Source organism: Penicillium oxalicum, chromosome VII, assembly GCF_001723175.1.
Source record: "Penicillium oxalicum strain HP7-1 chromosome VII, whole genome shotgun sequence".
NCBI classification, from domain to species: domain Eukaryota; kingdom Fungi; phylum Ascomycota; class Eurotiomycetes; order Eurotiales; family Aspergillaceae; genus Penicillium; species Penicillium oxalicum.
In genome coordinates this window covers 829720-845409 of record NC_064656.1, presented here as the reverse complement: position 1 = coordinate 845409, position 15690 = coordinate 829720, and the positions used below count along the sequence as shown (strand labels likewise).

General features: G+C 51.5%; 6 protein-coding genes across 6 annotated transcripts; 1 reads left to right on the top strand and 5 right to left on the bottom strand.

Annotated features, from left to right (window-relative positions):
• Positions 1-605: 605 nt before the first annotated feature.
• On the bottom strand, positions 606-2737 carry POX_g08825 (uncharacterized protein; the record flags this gene model as incomplete). Its single annotated transcript, XM_050117593.1, has 3 exons — positions 606-1503; positions 1561-1590; positions 1647-2737. 3 exons carry the CDS (start codon positions 2735-2737, stop codon positions 606-608), a joined length of 2019 nt encoding a protein of 672 aa, XP_049965737.1.
• A 640-nt stretch (positions 2738-3377) lies between these two features.
• Positions 3378-3973, top strand: POX_g08824 (uncharacterized protein; the record flags this gene model as incomplete). Its single annotated transcript, XM_050117592.1, has 2 exons — positions 3378-3439; positions 3568-3973. 2 exons carry the CDS (start codon positions 3378-3380, stop codon positions 3971-3973), a joined length of 468 nt encoding a protein of 155 aa, XP_049965736.1.
• An 872-nt stretch (positions 3974-4845) lies between these two features.
• POX_g08823 (uncharacterized protein) lies at positions 4846-6552 on the bottom strand (the record flags this gene model as incomplete). Its single annotated transcript, XM_050117591.1, has 3 exons — positions 4846-5163; positions 5257-5655; positions 5827-6552. 3 exons carry the CDS (start codon positions 6550-6552, stop codon positions 4846-4848), a joined length of 1443 nt encoding a protein of 480 aa, XP_049965735.1.
• Positions 6553-9254: 2702 nt separating this feature from the next.
• On the bottom strand, positions 9255-9904 carry POX_g08822 (uncharacterized protein; the record flags this gene model as incomplete). The annotated part of the gene is made up of 2 exons (XM_050117590.1): positions 9255-9496; positions 9643-9904. 2 exons carry the CDS (start codon positions 9902-9904, stop codon positions 9255-9257), a joined length of 504 nt encoding a protein of 167 aa, XP_049965734.1.
• A 2085-nt stretch (positions 9905-11989) lies between these two features.
• On the bottom strand, positions 11990-13216 carry POX_g08821 (40S ribosomal protein S4-A; the record flags this gene model as incomplete). The annotated part of the gene is made up of 5 exons (XM_050117589.1): positions 11990-12182; positions 12246-12401; positions 12544-12828; positions 12911-13138; positions 13203-13216. The coding sequence occupies 5 exons, from the start codon at positions 13214-13216 to the stop codon at positions 11990-11992; spliced, it is 876 nt and encodes a 291-aa protein (XP_049965733.1).
• A 488-nt stretch (positions 13217-13704) lies between these two features.
• On the bottom strand, positions 13705-14933 carry POX_g08820 (Aspartate-semialdehyde dehydrogenase; the record flags this gene model as incomplete). Its single annotated transcript, XM_050117588.1, has 3 exons — positions 13705-14510; positions 14586-14843; positions 14903-14933. The coding sequence occupies 3 exons, from the start codon at positions 14931-14933 to the stop codon at positions 13705-13707; spliced, it is 1095 nt and encodes a 364-aa protein (XP_049965732.1).
• Positions 14934-15690: the final 757 nt, after the last annotated feature.

Below are 15690 nucleotides of genomic sequence, written 5' to 3'. Positions count from 1 at the left end.
TGACTTGAATCTGACCACTTTGTTTCTCTGAACCGCTGTCATGAAACTCAAGGCGCGTCCCCTCGGTTGGCCATGCACAAATCCAGTGAAGAAAATATTCCAATCAACTGGATCTGCTAGGCCTGAAGAGCTAAGACTAGGACCCGTTTTAGAAAATTTCATTTTGCGGAATGCGATTTCGCACGTTTGATTCGCCTGACCCATAAAATAGCATCCATGGATAGTACCTAATACATTGCAAATAAACCGACTGTTACAACTTCGCTCGGTGAAGCACCGTTTCGTTTAATTTCTCGGGTCATTGCAACAAGAACTTTTTTTTGGATTGTGCGATCTAAAAGGAGAGCCATCGTATACTGCGGGATATCGAGGAGTTGAAAAACACACGCAAAGGGACACAAGCAAGGGAAAAGAAAAAGCACATAAAAAAGAAGATTTTGACAGACACAAGGAACAAATCAGGATGAAGATAGGAGGAGACATGAAATGAACACGCCGGGCAAAGCTTGAACACAGAAATCCGAACGAGATAGAGGGAAATTTTCTTTTTTTCTTTCTTTCTTTTGTGGGGGGGGGGGGGGGGGGGCTGGTAGGATACCAGAGGTTCAGTTGAGATCATCCCAGATCATAGGCGCTAGTGTATTATCTTCCCACGAAGAGGACGTTCCTGCCGCGAGGTTCTCATCCGGTGGAACGCTGAGATTTCCTGACGCCCCAGTGGAAGGTTGCTCAAAGTAGTTCGAAGGCGGAGGCAGAAGTGCCGCCTCCAAGTGTGCAGCGCTGGCGTTCGGAAACCCGGATTGTTGCTGATGAGGGGTCTTTGGTTGGCCATGCCCGAACGGGGGAGTCTTCGACACGACGGGCGCATCGATCAGTCCCCGATTCTGCGGCGCGACGCCGGAAGTACTTGCGGATTTAGCTTCGTCCCGGGACTGGAGATTGGAGGTGTTGCCGCTGACAGAGCCTCCTTCGCGATATACACGGGGAAACTTGGTTCGAAAACGATCACGTAAATCGGTGGCTCTGCGATGACTAAGATTGAACCGCCGGTCCTGTTGAATCAACGTCCATTGAAAGCCATGAATGGCGTAGCCTTTGAGCAAAGCGTCATCCTCAGCGGGGGTGAATGGACGACGAGAGCGTCGTTTGACCTTTGTGGCAACGTGGGCTTCTGGAAGCCCTAGAGACGCCAGGGTGGATTGAGACTGATCCGAGGCAACGGAGGAAGTCCAGCCTGGGGAGACCCTCTGCGGTGGAGTCAAAAGACTGCCATGGTCTGTGTCAGGGGTGCTGACAGACATGCTCGACCCTGAGGAGGAAGTATGTGCACTACCGGGAGTACTTCCATGGCTGGACCCTAGCTCGGCTCCGGCCGGGAAAGTCGACGGCGTGGGCAATTGAATACTGCCGGGTTTGCTCACGGAATTGTCTGCTTGAGCTTTGAGCAATGAGTTTGCGAGCTGGTCTCGCAACAGCTTTATGGCTTCATTGGGGTCAGACGCGCTGAATCCATTGTCAGTCGACATGGCTTGGTAATAGTCTTGACCGGGCAAAACTCACCGATACGCCCATGGGCAACACACTCGGAATCTTGGTTCACAATTAACGGAAAACCCCCACGGGCCAAGAACAAAGAGTAGGCATACCTGTCTTTCAAATTTGAGGCTGTCCGCTTGTTGAACTTGAGCTCGGGCTGAGCGAGAATTGCGGTCCAATTGCCAATTCCGCATTTGATCACACCCCGAAGGAGGGCGTCTGTTTCTTCCTCGGTCCATTTTCGCAGATTTTTCCGCGAACGTCCTCGAGTCTTTGGAGATAACGGCTCCTCGACCTCATTGGGAGCGCCTTGAGGCATAGGCGCGCTTTCGGCCTGACAGATTGCGCCATGATTGAGCCTGGTATCTTCTGAGCCACCGTTGTCGCGTTCAGGCTGTGCACGTTGCGCTTTCTCGTGACCGTGATGGTCAAGCTGGTAATTACTGTCGACAAGACCTGCACCAGAAAGTTCACCAGCTCTGACATCGGGTCTTTCTACAGGCGGCTGACCTTCCGGGTGCGGATCAGGCGTCGGGTTGGTAGACGCTAGGTTGGCGGTGTCACCGGCAGCAGCGCCCGCACGCCGTGAGGGCTTGTTCAGTAGCTGGGAGATAGAAGAGGCAGCTTCGATCGGCGGCAGCAAGGCCGCGTTGGGTGGTGGCTCGTTCAATCCGTTGAGAATGGCGAAGGGGCCAAACGGCGGTGGTCTTTGCTCTTTGTGAGCAGCTTGAGGGATGGGTAACTGAAGGTGTTCGCTAAAGGACTCGGGCTGTAGATCTATACGCCGACGCTTGCGTGTTCCATGAAGAGCATCATCGTCAAAGGACGACGAAAATGGGAAGCGTTCTAGAGCGCGCAGATTTACAAAGGCCGGAAGAATGGGTTTGGGTGGTGATTCCACATTGGATTGAAGATCCGTCGACGAGGGCTCGGCATGTTTAGTTCGTGCCGCGTGAAGGCACTCCTTCACCGTCGGGAGATCTGTCTGGGGGTTGGAGGCGAGATTGCCTGCTCCGCTCGTGGACGCCTTCTGGGGGAGAATACTGGGGTCCCTGGCAGCGATGGCGGTTGGCTCTAGAGGCGATGGCGCACCGAGAGCCCGCGAAGAGACAGGCTCCCGTAAAGGAGCGATACGCAATGGCAATTGAGGCCCCCGGAGTAAAGCTTCGTCGAGGGGACGGAGAGCCCCAGATGGATCCATTTTCTGCAGCTCACCTAGCGGTCAAGCCCCGCTAGACCGGTCTGACCATCCCGAAGGATAGGGCTTATCTGATATTGATTATCCTGTGAACGAACCCATCCGGTGGATGCTCACCCTTCAATCCTGGAAATGGCTTTCTTTTCTTCCGTGGCTTTTTTTTTCTTCCCCCGACCGAGTGATGAGCCCGCGGCTGCCGACGGTTAAAGTTGGGTGGGGAGAGTTGACGGGTGGATGGGCACTTTGTCCACCGCCCACTTGACCGCTTCTGCATCGGTCTGCGTTTCTTCCCGTGCGGCGTGTACGTCAGCGCCAGCTGGGATGGAGACAAAACCCATCTGGAGAGAAGCGTCGCGTCACTGTTCCTATTGTTTTCAGATCATTGTTGAATATTTGAATATCTATGTGCATGTGCCCCAGCCATTGGTCGCTCTTCTGTAAATTTTCTTTTTCTTCTATCTGGCAAGACTTGTCCACATCCTTGATCAACATTCGCGCAAGTTGCGAAGAACCCCCTGTAAGTCGCGATCGGCTCCTCTCCTCCACATGAGTCGGAGCTCACCAAGTTGACGCTCGCAGGCCAGGGCTTCGATTTCTTAGGCAATCTTACAGGTCTCGTAACTGAGTGCTAGATCTGGACAACATGCCAACTATACTTCCACCCTGGCCGCATCTCCTTTTTGGGGTGCTTGAGCCAATTTCCTTGTAAGCAAACACCGTGTCTGTCTGCGCTGTACCGCCAGAGGCGATTTAGCCGACCTCCCACATGTCCAGGGAAAAAAGAAAAAGGAAATCATCAAACGGCCGAGGCGCTGATTTTTACTCTGTCGCAGGGTTCTTGGCAGTCTTGCTCCTCTAGTTGATGTAGAGGGCTTCATTTCAGGCCAAACATTCCAGGCGACACCGCCCGTGATGCATCCCAGCAGTCTGTCACTGGCCTACCAGGTGGGCAATCTCTATTCCTTGCTTTGTCTGGTCGGAGTAGCCGTGTTACATACGACCACTGAACCTCAGGTGGTGCGGAACTACCTGATCGCTCTGGCGATTGCCGATGTCGGCCATGTCTGTGCGACGTACATGGGATTGGGCTGGGCTGCATTTGTAGACGTTGCTGCTTGGAATGCCTTGACCTGGGGAAACATTGGTGCGACCGCGTTTCTTTTTGTCAATCGTCTGGCCTACTTTGTGGGAATCTTTGGAAATGCAAAAGTGCCCAAAATTGGAGGGAAGCAGGAGTGAGTGGCGTGTCGCATGTCGCATGTCCATGTGAGTCGCGCGGCCAAGAGTCTTGAATTTTTGAGCTTGCGCCGTTCAAAGTACAGGCGACAGAAATGGAATCGGGACCTTCTGGCGACCTGCGGCGGTTGCAACACAAATCATATCATAGCGCACGACTCAAAGCCGCAAGGGCTGTCCCTCCCGGGTCTTGAGTCATGGCTCGGCTGATCCATGATACAAATCTCAATGACGGGCCATAACGAGATGGACAGCGCATTCATACCGTATGTTTCCGCATTTCCTTGTCAAGGCGCGCAGGCTCTCTGCGAGCGAGCAAAAATTCGACACGTCCCACGACTTGCTTGGTGTGGCACCTCGTAGATGGTGGTCTGAATCGGGATTGTTATAATGTCCCCTGCTCATAATGATCCTTAGAGGAGCCGGGGAAGGGGCATAACCGTGGTCAAGAATGTATACCCACCACGAATGAAGGGTATGGAGATGTTGTATTGCTTAATGACAAACCCGGACGCTTGGACTAGTCATCAGCAGTGCGGATGAAACGTGAATCCATACAATTTCCTCAAACCACGTGATGAAGAACCCGAGTACGACGGGAGAAACCAGAGAAAGTAAGATACTGGTGAGGTATATCGCAGGGATTTCAAATTATTGTATTCTTTTTCTTTCCAGAGAGCATAGCAGAGTCGGTGAGCTTGATTGACAGACCGCCACCAGCTTGCCTCATGAAGTCAATAGCAAGATTCTTGTTGTTGTGGGCATGGGATCGGGAAACCATCGGCACGAACATATCAACAGTACCATATATCGCTGGGAAGGCTTGAATTCCAAATATAACAGATGGTCACATTGACTCTGGTCGTTTCAATGTTTCATGGCTCGGTGGATGGTTGACGTTGAAGATACAAGAGCAAATCTCGGATTGCAGGTTCACCGTGGAGCTGATATTCCCGGATATGAGGTGTCAGGAACGGAATTCCCGGGTTGGTTTGGTAGTGCTGTTGATAAGAGTCATAATTCTGGGCTGTGTCGATGATCATGTCAACCTCAGGTGGGAGGATCGGATGCAGAGTAATAACTCCGTTGCCAGTGCTGATGAGACCGCGCGACTGTGCGCTTGCAATGTTGTATCTTCGCAGGCCTGCAGCAAGAGCTGTCAAAGAATGATAGTTCTTTGCTTCGAGGAGTATCTGATTGGGGGGAAGGTTTTTTTGTTGGCCAAGTTAGAAACGAGAATGCTGAGTTTCATTACCACAATTTTTCACCCCGACCACTGGACTCACCTGGGTGCATTCTTGCAAAAATGGGACAATGTCAGGTAGTGCCGCGCAACATTCCCACACTGAGGTCGTGAGCTCATGCCAATTGGTCAAGATTGCTTGTACGAAAATATCGTTTGTAACGATATTCTGGCGAGCCAGTCCCGAAAAGTCAAGCTCATCTGTACGTGTCAACGTGCGCGCCAAGTCTTTGGGTGATGTGGCATTCAGATAATCTTCCAGGAACAGAATGGACGTGTCGAATGGATGATGCCACTGCATTCTGGCGCAGTGGGTATATCGATGCCTGAATCGAATCGCGAGAACACTCATAATCTTCAAGATTGTCGTCAGACTCGGCGGTTGGTCTCTGAACAATGCCTGTACGGGCTCGGCTATGAAGGCGAAACCGGGGGCAAATGTCTGGGGCAAATGTTGCGCTGCATCAGGGTCTATAACTCGTATGCAGTGTATCAATGCACGATGCGCAAAAGGACTACTGCCTCGCAAATGCTGTCATGACTGATGAGTACGACGATTTCTCCAGCAGGGGAAGAAGGGGGGGGGGGGGGGGGGATGGAGGAATCATCTTACCTCCTCTACTTTCAGATAGAGAGAGATATCCTTTGGGTATGTCCGCAAATGATCGACCAAGTAAATACAAAGCACGGTGTGTTGGAGCAGGAACCATTCGACCGAGGGCGCATTATATCCCAGAGAGGCGCGCACGATCTCTTCAAATGCGATCTTGCGAAATTGGTGATGACTTTCGGCCTCGATGGCATTGGCGATCTCTCGGGCGTCGAGATCATGGGCTGGCTGGGGCGGGAACCACATCCATGGCACTGGCTGAAGAGGAGGGATTCGAGAGCGTCGCAGGATCTCTTCCACTCTTTGCACATGCGACAGATTGCCCAGCAGCTGATGCTCATGGCGCTGTGCTAGTGTTACAAGAAAAGCATCAATCGTGTCTGCGTTTCGGCTGAGAAGAGAGCTGCGCGGGAAATTCTCGTCCTGAAACAGTCCATAGCGGATGACCTGACAGATCTCGGGGATATTGAAGGCCCATAAGACAGCTCTGGCCTCGTCCTCCCACCAGCGATAGGATATAGCGAAGCGAGGAAATTCAGCACTGATGTAAAACGGAGAGGGGTAGGAAGGTGTGGGGCAGTCGGACGCCATGCTCTGTGGTGAATGGGTTCGTGAAATCTTGAGTTTATCCAAGTTGAGGGCTGGAGGTAGAACTTCCAAAGGATGTGACCGTTGCAGGTTGGGTGGTTGATTTTGCCAGAGGTTGGAGGGATATGGGTCGAGGCGCATTTATGCGGGGAGCATATCAAGCGCACGACTGAATTGACAGACCCGACAACTTGGTCAAGGGAAAATTCGTGGCTCGATTGACGCTTTGTGGTGCAGTGTATGTCTTGTGAAATCGATTGGAATGGATGAGGTGGCGGCGCTTGGTCCAGAAGGGCACATTCGCTGGGAGATGGTATTATTGGGGATAGATTCCCGACCACCAGGATATTCAAGGAGGAATTGTATTATTGAAAGACTTGGAATTCGACCAACGGAGAAAGGAGCAAGATCTCCCAAAACCAAAATGAAGAAGAAAAAGGGGAGAAGATCACAGACGCTTCTCAGGATTTGCGATTCAATGCAGGAGGAAATTCCGTGAAATTCCGTGACTCGTGTAGGCGCTATTCGACTGAGCTTTTTGCAATCGGTCAAATCGAATGTTTGAGAAATTGGAAAAAAAAATTGACAGAAATCAAATCAAAAAGAAAGATTCAAGCAAGGTTGGGTTAGGTCTCAATCTTTTTATCCCTGCTTCCTGCTTCCTGCTGCGCTGCCACGTTAGATCGCCGACTTCTCACGGGATTGCTATAGAAATGGAGTCAATGCCACCAAATTATGGTTCAGATCCACCGAAAACGGGCAGGGGGGGGCAACGCCACTTTATTTGTTTTTTTTTTCTTTTAAGGCCCAGCCTGCTGAGTAGGTACTGGCAAACTCGAGTCACGAGAAAAGGGGCAGATTTTAGATTTCTACGATGGACTGGATTGACGGTTGGCCGAGTACAATGCGTTTACCACTCTTTCATACTTCCACCGGCTCCAGATCGACCCCCCGAATGGGTTGTGTCTCCACTGAAAAGAATGGCTGGGCCCACTGGCGGCGAACATGTCGGTTCGTAACAGGTACAGTGACGGCTCCAGCTACTGTCAGCGGCTGTACCGCACAACAGCAGTACAGCTTCCGGCGACTCGGCATTGGGCAGGCTCGGTACCGTCAATACAAACGTGGACGCGTTCCTGTAAACTCTCCAGTGTACACGGCTACACGCTCATCTTGGGTCGGTGGAGCCCGTCTGCCTCACGCAGAGTATACTTTGAACCTCCTGATAGTATGCAGTGGCATTCTCTAACTTTCCATGGCACCGAGACCCGCCAGGGCTTCCGCAACAGGCGGATTATCAATCCCATCTATAGCAACATTCCAATTGTCGGTGCGCTTTCTCTGCCGCGGGACGGTCTCATAGTCGGGGACCAAATCCGTTGGGAGGCGGTGAACTGGTGACAACTCTGGGAGAGAGTTTTCTAGAAAGATTTCGAACACATCGTTCGATTGACCGACTTCGCACAAGGTGAGGCTTGCCCGGGGAGAATTCACCCAAAGACACGGAGTGCGAAGAGTCCTCCGCATGCCCCTGCCTCACATGACGTTTGGCGTGGGACAGGTCGGAAAAAGAAAAGATTCAATGTGGGCTGGACCTGGCCACTCCGCTGTGATGCCCCCCTCCGTCCTCGGAACTGCATGGACCCTCTGCGAGCGGTCTCCTTTTCTCGCCAAGTTGTTTGAGGAATCCAACTTGACCTATGGTCACTGACATAATTTGCCACTGGTGTTCCAGTCTCGACAATCCTTACCATCGTGCTCCCAGGAGATCCATGGCATCACCGGGATCAGCAGGAGTTCATGAACCAGCCTCGTAATTATTCAAGCTTTTTCAGGGGATGCTGAGCGGCCGAAGACACACGAAGCCGATGGACTACATGTTCATGGCAGGGGGGGTGGGGGAAGGGAAATTGAACGGACGATCGTGATGGAATCCAAATCGGGATTACACCGGCTCGTCCATTATTGACAGCGAGATAACTGCTTGACGAAGGCCGGTATATTATTTTTAGTTCTTTGGCTCACTGATCAACGTTCGTCCTTGATTGGCACAGGATGTCCAATCACATCATGGGCTCCAGCGAGTCAGGAACGGTTTAAGCGAGTGCAAGCGATCTTCATCGCTTCAAGGTTGACAACCCGCTTCTCAGGGTGGGGTGGGGGCTGCATCACTTCGAATATACGGTGAATGCGATCAATGGCTCACTGAAACGGCTTCTCCCAAATAACGGCGGAAGGTGGGACACTCGAAGAACGAATTCCCAGCATCCCGGGTCGCTGGCACTGATTGGTGCAACTTTCAAGACGCGGCGAGTTGTTGCTTCGTGAAACAATGCGATTCAGACCTGGTGTTTACTGACCGAGTGAGCAGAAAGCCCTCGGTAGGGTTGAGTGGGTACTGTACCTTCCCAGGTGAGTTAATGCAGGTGGTCAATTGCTGCGGCTCCACTCAGGCGACTTGACCTTTGCAAGCCCTGCAATCTGAACATTTGATGATTGGCATCCAGCCCAAGTGGACCTGCCGATGCCTCCCTCCGCCTGGTGAGCGACGTGTTTGGGGCCGAGATACCGCCATTCCACCCTCCTAATCTACCAGAAACCGGCTCAGTTTTGTTCGGCTCACTCAAAGCCGTATGTATGAGTGGATGTCCGGACGATCTCTGCGTCTGGTATCATTCAAGTAACATCCTTTCATTCTTCTCGCCACTGCATCACTTGATTCCTGTCCTATTGGACAGCATTCACGTTTGCGTAAGGGGAACCCGGGTAAAACGATATTGTTCCCAAGCTCAACTATTTGTCGATATCAACAAGATGGCAAAATTGTCGATGCGCAGGAAACGTTATCCAAACTCTGCTGCCACGTGAATGTCCATCGCGACCTTGCGAGATTCCTTGGGAGCGGCCCCAGGATCCCAAGCCCAAGGCACTGGGAAGCGGATCTCGGTTGATCCACCGTCCCGAAGCTTGGGGTGGACCAAGAAAAGGGCCTGGTGTTTAATCCTTTTTATATCGCCCTCTGTGATGTCTTCCATGACCTCAATCAAAGATCCAGACTGGATTTTCCCTCCCTTTCTCACAAAAGCTACATGTAGGGTTGGATCAGTAGCCTAAGGTACCACTTCACACCCTGGCCACCGAAACGGCCTCAGAATGTTCCAGCCCCGCTTTGGGCGTTCAAATCTGACCTACGAAATTAGTGGCTTTGCAAAAAGCCCTGACTTCCCCTACCATTGCAACTCTGTGTGACATGGTAGCTATCTCTTGCAGAATTCTCTAGACCTAGTAAGGGGTTCGGCGATAATCTTCCCTGGGCTTGGGCCCACGGCCTCATGTTACCCATCCGGACGAAGGTCCTGGCTGGTTGATCGGCGTCAGCGTCTTCATCAGGAGTGTGGCGCGGTCGCCGCTGAGCCGTGTATGGCGCACTTGTTGACGAAACCACAGAGATTTTCGGTTCGTGGCGGTTGAACTGAGAGTACTTTCTAGCCATTGCACATGAGGACAGTGAGATTTGCAGCCTTTGTGGCTCACTGGCTACTTGGCATGTACGGCAGACTGTGGGGAGGGGCGAAAATGATTCGTTCCAAATCGTTTCAGCTCTCCAGGAAGAAGAATGCTGCACGATCGGAAAAATGTGACCGTCGACTAGGATTTACGTCGGAATTAGTCGTGGAGAACACCCCAAACATTTCAATCAAGTAAACCACCGGCTATCAATTGCTGAAACTGGACAGGTAGTCAGCAATGTACTGTAAGTTTACCCAATGTACCCGTAGAGTACGAATGTAATTGTACAGCCTTGATCGTCGAGATGTATGAAAGAAACCGTAATATCAATGTCCAAAGTCCAAAGTGAGAGAGACGCTACTGTAAAACATCACTTCCTACGTGCTGGGGCGTCAATTTTCCGAGCCCCGGATAAGTTTCCCGAGAGGAAAACGCGTCACCGAAGCTGAAGGAAGCCGATGTATCAAATTTGCCGCTCTTGAATGAGAAACTTTTCCTAAGAAACAATCAAAGATCAGCATTCACGTGAAATGGAAATCTTCACGACTGAGTTTTTGCCAAGAAAAACCAAGAGAGGTACTTGGATGATCCAAATTGTGGCATAAGTCATTTGGGATGGTTTGCCTTGAACAGCGCACCGCTGCAGGCTCGTGCCGGACCTATCGGCTTGAATTGAAAGCACATGCGTGACAGCCACGACAAGGATGGAAATTTCAACAACGTTGAAATCCCATTGAGATCTAGTTGCACTTGTTGTGTGTTTTGTTAAAATCCTAGCAGTTGTACAAAAGATAGGTATCCTTTGAAAACTTTCTCCAATACTACAACAGCCACGTCAATCCCTATCTACGTGGGTACTCACAAGGAGTAAAGATAGGTCTCTTTCTGCGCAACTACAATTTATCTAGAGACGAAGACGAGCACGGTCAGCAGAGGTGCTACACCTACACAGATCCATGTCATTGAGCCTGGTGAAATAGGCCTCGATGACATCTTCGTGTCAGTCCAGTCCAAAAAAGAGACAACTTGAGGACATTCTTTGTCTTCAAGTGTGCCCAGCATCGTGAGGCCTAGGTGTGCGCATTCATCGATGCAGACGACACTTGGGGGCCGCCTACTTTAAAAATCACTGGGTGGGTATACTTGGCATATACATTTAGTAGTTCTCATAAACCTCGACGTCAACTTGGTTGCAACGTGCCAAATATATATATATATTCTTTCATGCCCACCTAGGAAGGAGATTTGGCTACAGTCTTGGACTCGGAGGTCGCTTCATTGCCTATAACAAACATGGTCCATGCACATCATGGAACTGCACTTGCGCGCGACGGGACGGGAGAACCTGAACATTTGGGTGCCTGGAGAGAAAGTGTCTTGGAGCGACCGAGCAAAATTCCAACTTCGTCACTGAGCCAACCTTGGAAGGTGTAGAACTTGCCAACGCCAACTGACTTGTGTCCGAGATGATTGCCAAGTACTCCGTGTGGCGCACATGTTCAGGTGCAGAATATGCAGAGTCGAACAGGAATGAATGAGAAGTATCAAACGAAATCGTGAACAACACCTACATACTAGGTCAGAAACCTCGCCTCTCTCCTAATCAGCTTTCTGCAGGCATAAGGATTTGGCACTGCAAGCTTGTGTGAACAGGTCTGGTCGCGCCAACATACGCAACCTGACCAAGAGAAGCGTGGCTGCCCTGGCCAAAACATGATAACACAACTTCGAGGGTCACAGAACTCGACTACACACGGGAAGACCGGAATGGGGAATGATAGCCAGAGTGTGGGACAACAAGAGGTACGGTCATGTGAATCATTCAAGAAAGTCAACGTTAAATAGGTATCATATCACTCGGAAACAGGACGAGAATCCCGTCCCGGATTTGTTTGCTATGGTTCGAATCTACGGAAAAGAAGCACCATCCAAGCCCATGAGCAAGACAAGACGCTGTTTCCAGCTGCAGTTTTGGGGTTTATTTTTTTGAGTATGACCAGTCACTGTCAATACCCAAAGGGTTAAACAATGAGCGAGCATACTACTCACCACTAGTGTCGTGAGACACTTAAGCAGCGATGGCGTGGGCACGACGGCGGTCACGCTCCTCAGAGATGGAGAGCTTGACACCCTTGCCCTTGGGCAGGGAAACCCAGGGCTTCTCCTGACCAATGACGAACACGTTGGACTCGCGGGTAGCGAAGGTGTTGTCAATGGCATCCTTGATGTGAGTGATGGAGAAACCACCCTCGTGACGCTCACTGGAAAAGAAGTGGGAGTTAGAAATGCGTTCAAATGCAGGCAGTAGACGCAATTTGACTTACCGGTGAGTGATAACACCAACACGACCCATGTTACGACCGCCAGTAACCATGGCGACGACACCAGTGTCGAAACGGACAAAGTCGACGATCTTGCCGGTAGCAATGTCAATCTTGACGGTGTCGTTGACCTTGATGGCAGGGTCGGGGTAACGGATGCTACATGGCAAAGCTCAAATTAGCAAAACTTTGTTCTGTGCTGAATGCGGGCTTACCGAAGTTCAATTCATCCTCCGCCGATCAACCAAAGCTTGGTCCAACGACTGAATGACACGGAACTTCGAGGAGAGTTTGCACTCACGTTCGCGCATCGTGCGTAACCAAGAATGGGATCCCGCCCTTGCCGAGCTGAACACGCTTGACCTTGCAGAGCTTGAACTCAGCCTCCTCGGCCTGAATGCGGTGGACGGTGAAGCGACCCTTGGTGTCGTAGATGAGACGGAAGTGCTCGCCAGTCTTCTCGAGGGAGATGACGTCCATGAAACCAGCGGGGAAGGTGGTGTCAGTGCGGACCTTGCCGTCAACCTTGACCAGACGCTGCATCATGATGGCCTTGACCTCACGACCGTTGAGAGCGTACTTCAGACTATTGAAGACCGATGTTAGAACACGATCCCAGGGGTCTGTAGCCTCGCGCGATGGCGCTCAAATTCGGAAGGTGTGCGTACCGGTTGCGGATGAAGACAATCAGGGGCAGGCAGTCGCGGAGCTTGTGAGGACCGGCGGAGGCCTTGGGGGCGTAGGTGCCGGACATCTTGTCCAACAGCCAGTGCGAGGGCGCACTGAGGCGCTTTTGGTGCTTCTTACTGAAAAGAGCATGACCGTCAGTTTCGAGTTCGCGTTCAATGTAAAAATTCTTCTCGTGAAGCCAGGGCGTCAAGATGAACGTCTCAATGCTGAGATTCCAAATTTGACGAGACAGGCAATATTCGAAAAGCGCAGCGATAACATGACACTTACGGTCCGCGAGCCATTGTGATTGATTTGTCGACCGGAGATGGGTTGTCAAAGAGTCACTATGGATGAGCGCCCGGATAACACAAGTGATCAGAGTATTTCGCTTAGCTTGGAGGGTTGTGGGTTTGTGCCCTAGAACACGCTAGTCCATAAAAGGTAAGGGCTCTCGAGTCACTGACCCGCTTATGTTATCGCGCCTTATCGCCGGGCGGCCAGGCCGGAAGTGCAGGTGGATTCCTGTGAAGTCCGCCTGCGGAGCCTCGCCCGACCGCCTAAAAATAAAGTGCGGAGTTATGTACATCATTGATTTGAGTAAAGTGCAGAACATTAGTATCCGTCAATGGGGTAAGTTGTTGGCGTGTGGCCTTTCTTCAAGTGGGCCGTCAATGGCCTAGACCAAGTTCACAGGGCTTATTCACAATGTTGTTTCCATGACTGCACTTTCGCTTTGTTTTTGTGGGTTGCAATCCCAAGGGATTCGCCCTCGCACGCTATACATTTTCGTCTAGATGTAACCCTTGATAACAGCTACCTCGGCATTGAGGATGGAAGAGCCAGCAGCGCCGATGACCGTGTTGTGAGAAAGGGCAGCGAAGCGAATATCGAAATACCCGCCCTCGGCGCCATCACGGATGCGTCCCACGCTCACGGTGTAGCCCTTGGAGATATCCCGATCAAGACGCGGTTGGGGACGGTCTGGCTCATCGAAGACCTTGATGGCCAACTCGGGCGCTGAAGGAGCGCCGAGTTTCTGGGCTTCGGACTGGTATTCACGCATCGCCTGAGCAACCTCCTCGGCCTTGGGGGCTGGACGATTCTTGAAGCGGAGAGAGACAAAGGCCATGTGGCCATCCGTGACGCCGACACGGGTGCAGGTGGCACCAATCCGCAATCCAGCCTGCTCGTTGAAAGCGGTCGCATCCCCATTCAAAGAACCGAGGATCTTCTGGGCCTCGTTCTCCAACTTGTCCTCCTCGCCACTGATGTATGGAATCACATTGTCGACAATGTCCAAGCTGGGAACGCCGGGGTATCCCGCACCCGAGATAGCCTGCTCGGTGAAAACCTCGACCTCCTCGACGGGGCCAAACTTGGCTTGAAGGGCAGCAAACGGAATCACGACGCCAATCACAGCACAGTTGGAGTTGCAGACCAAAAATCCCTTCTTCAAACCGAAATGTTTGCGTTGGTGAGGGATCAGGTCCATGTGGGAGGGGTTGACAGTAGGCACCACCAGTGGCACGATGGGGTCCTTTCGATAGTTCTTTGCGTTAGAGAACACAGGAATTTCTGCCTTGATAAAAGCCATTTCTATCCCCAATTGTTAGCCGTCATTTGATGGTAAGGAGTTACAAGGTAGATAGAGGACAAGAAAGATGGGCTTACCTGTCTCGCCTGCGATATCACTGTTCAAGCCAGAAAACACCAGGTCACAGTCTTTGAAGAGCTCCGCCTTACACTCGCGCAGAACCAAGTTGCTCAGCTTCTCCGACATGGGAGCAGACTGCTTCCATCGCACAGCATCTTTGTATTTCTTGTTGGCAGAGCGCTCCGAGGCTCCCAGGGCATGTAGTTCAAGGAATGGGTGGTCTGCGAGCAGAAGGATAAAGCGTTGTCCCACCGATCCAGTGGCACCCAAAACACCTGGCGATAAAAGTTAGCGCCATGCCTCTTGAGATGGAAGATGATAGCGGAGTACCTACCGCACTTCTTCTTGGGATATGAGCCAGCCATTTCGTATGGTTTCTGCGAAATGTCCTATTCATCCGAGATCACAGTCAACTTGCATTCAGTATACCCGGCCGTTACGGCAGCGCAGCTTAAATCATATTGCGCATTGATGTCATTGAGGACTGTCTGCTAAAGGTCGAGTCTGACTCAAGATGCCGACTGCCCCGCAATGACAGTTCCTGGCTCATGGGCAATACAATAAGGCGGAATGATTGCAGGGGGAGGGGTTGAAGACAGAATCAATGCATTCTGAATCCGAGACCATGGAAGACTCACCCTTCAAATCTGCGTCAGAGATGGGATTGCAAGATAGATTTCAAGTCTGACATGAACTTTCAGCGATATCGCGCCGATTATCTGAATCGACACCGTCCGCGGCCCCGCGCTGACTCATCACTTTTGCCCGCAGCGGGCAGACTAGCGGGAGCCTTCAGCTAACCAGTGGGTCGGGCTGCTTCAACACCGGAGTTGGACGACTCATCCCCGGCTGCAGCCTGGTTTGGTCTGACTCGGCTGCACTCTGAAGCTGATGTCAGGGTGAGATTGGGTCTCAAGGTATCATTTCACGAGATGCAGTAGCTAGTCGCTGTTCCGAGTGACATATCTCTCCTAAGATGACTCAGGGGAACAGAATACAAAACTTTCCAAGAAGCTTGTCGGATTTTAAGCATATATGCACGGAAAGCCTCTACAGCATGGGTCTGGGGAACACAGTGTATGCGTAGGCCACATGTGAAAGAGATTCTTGGATTACCAATTG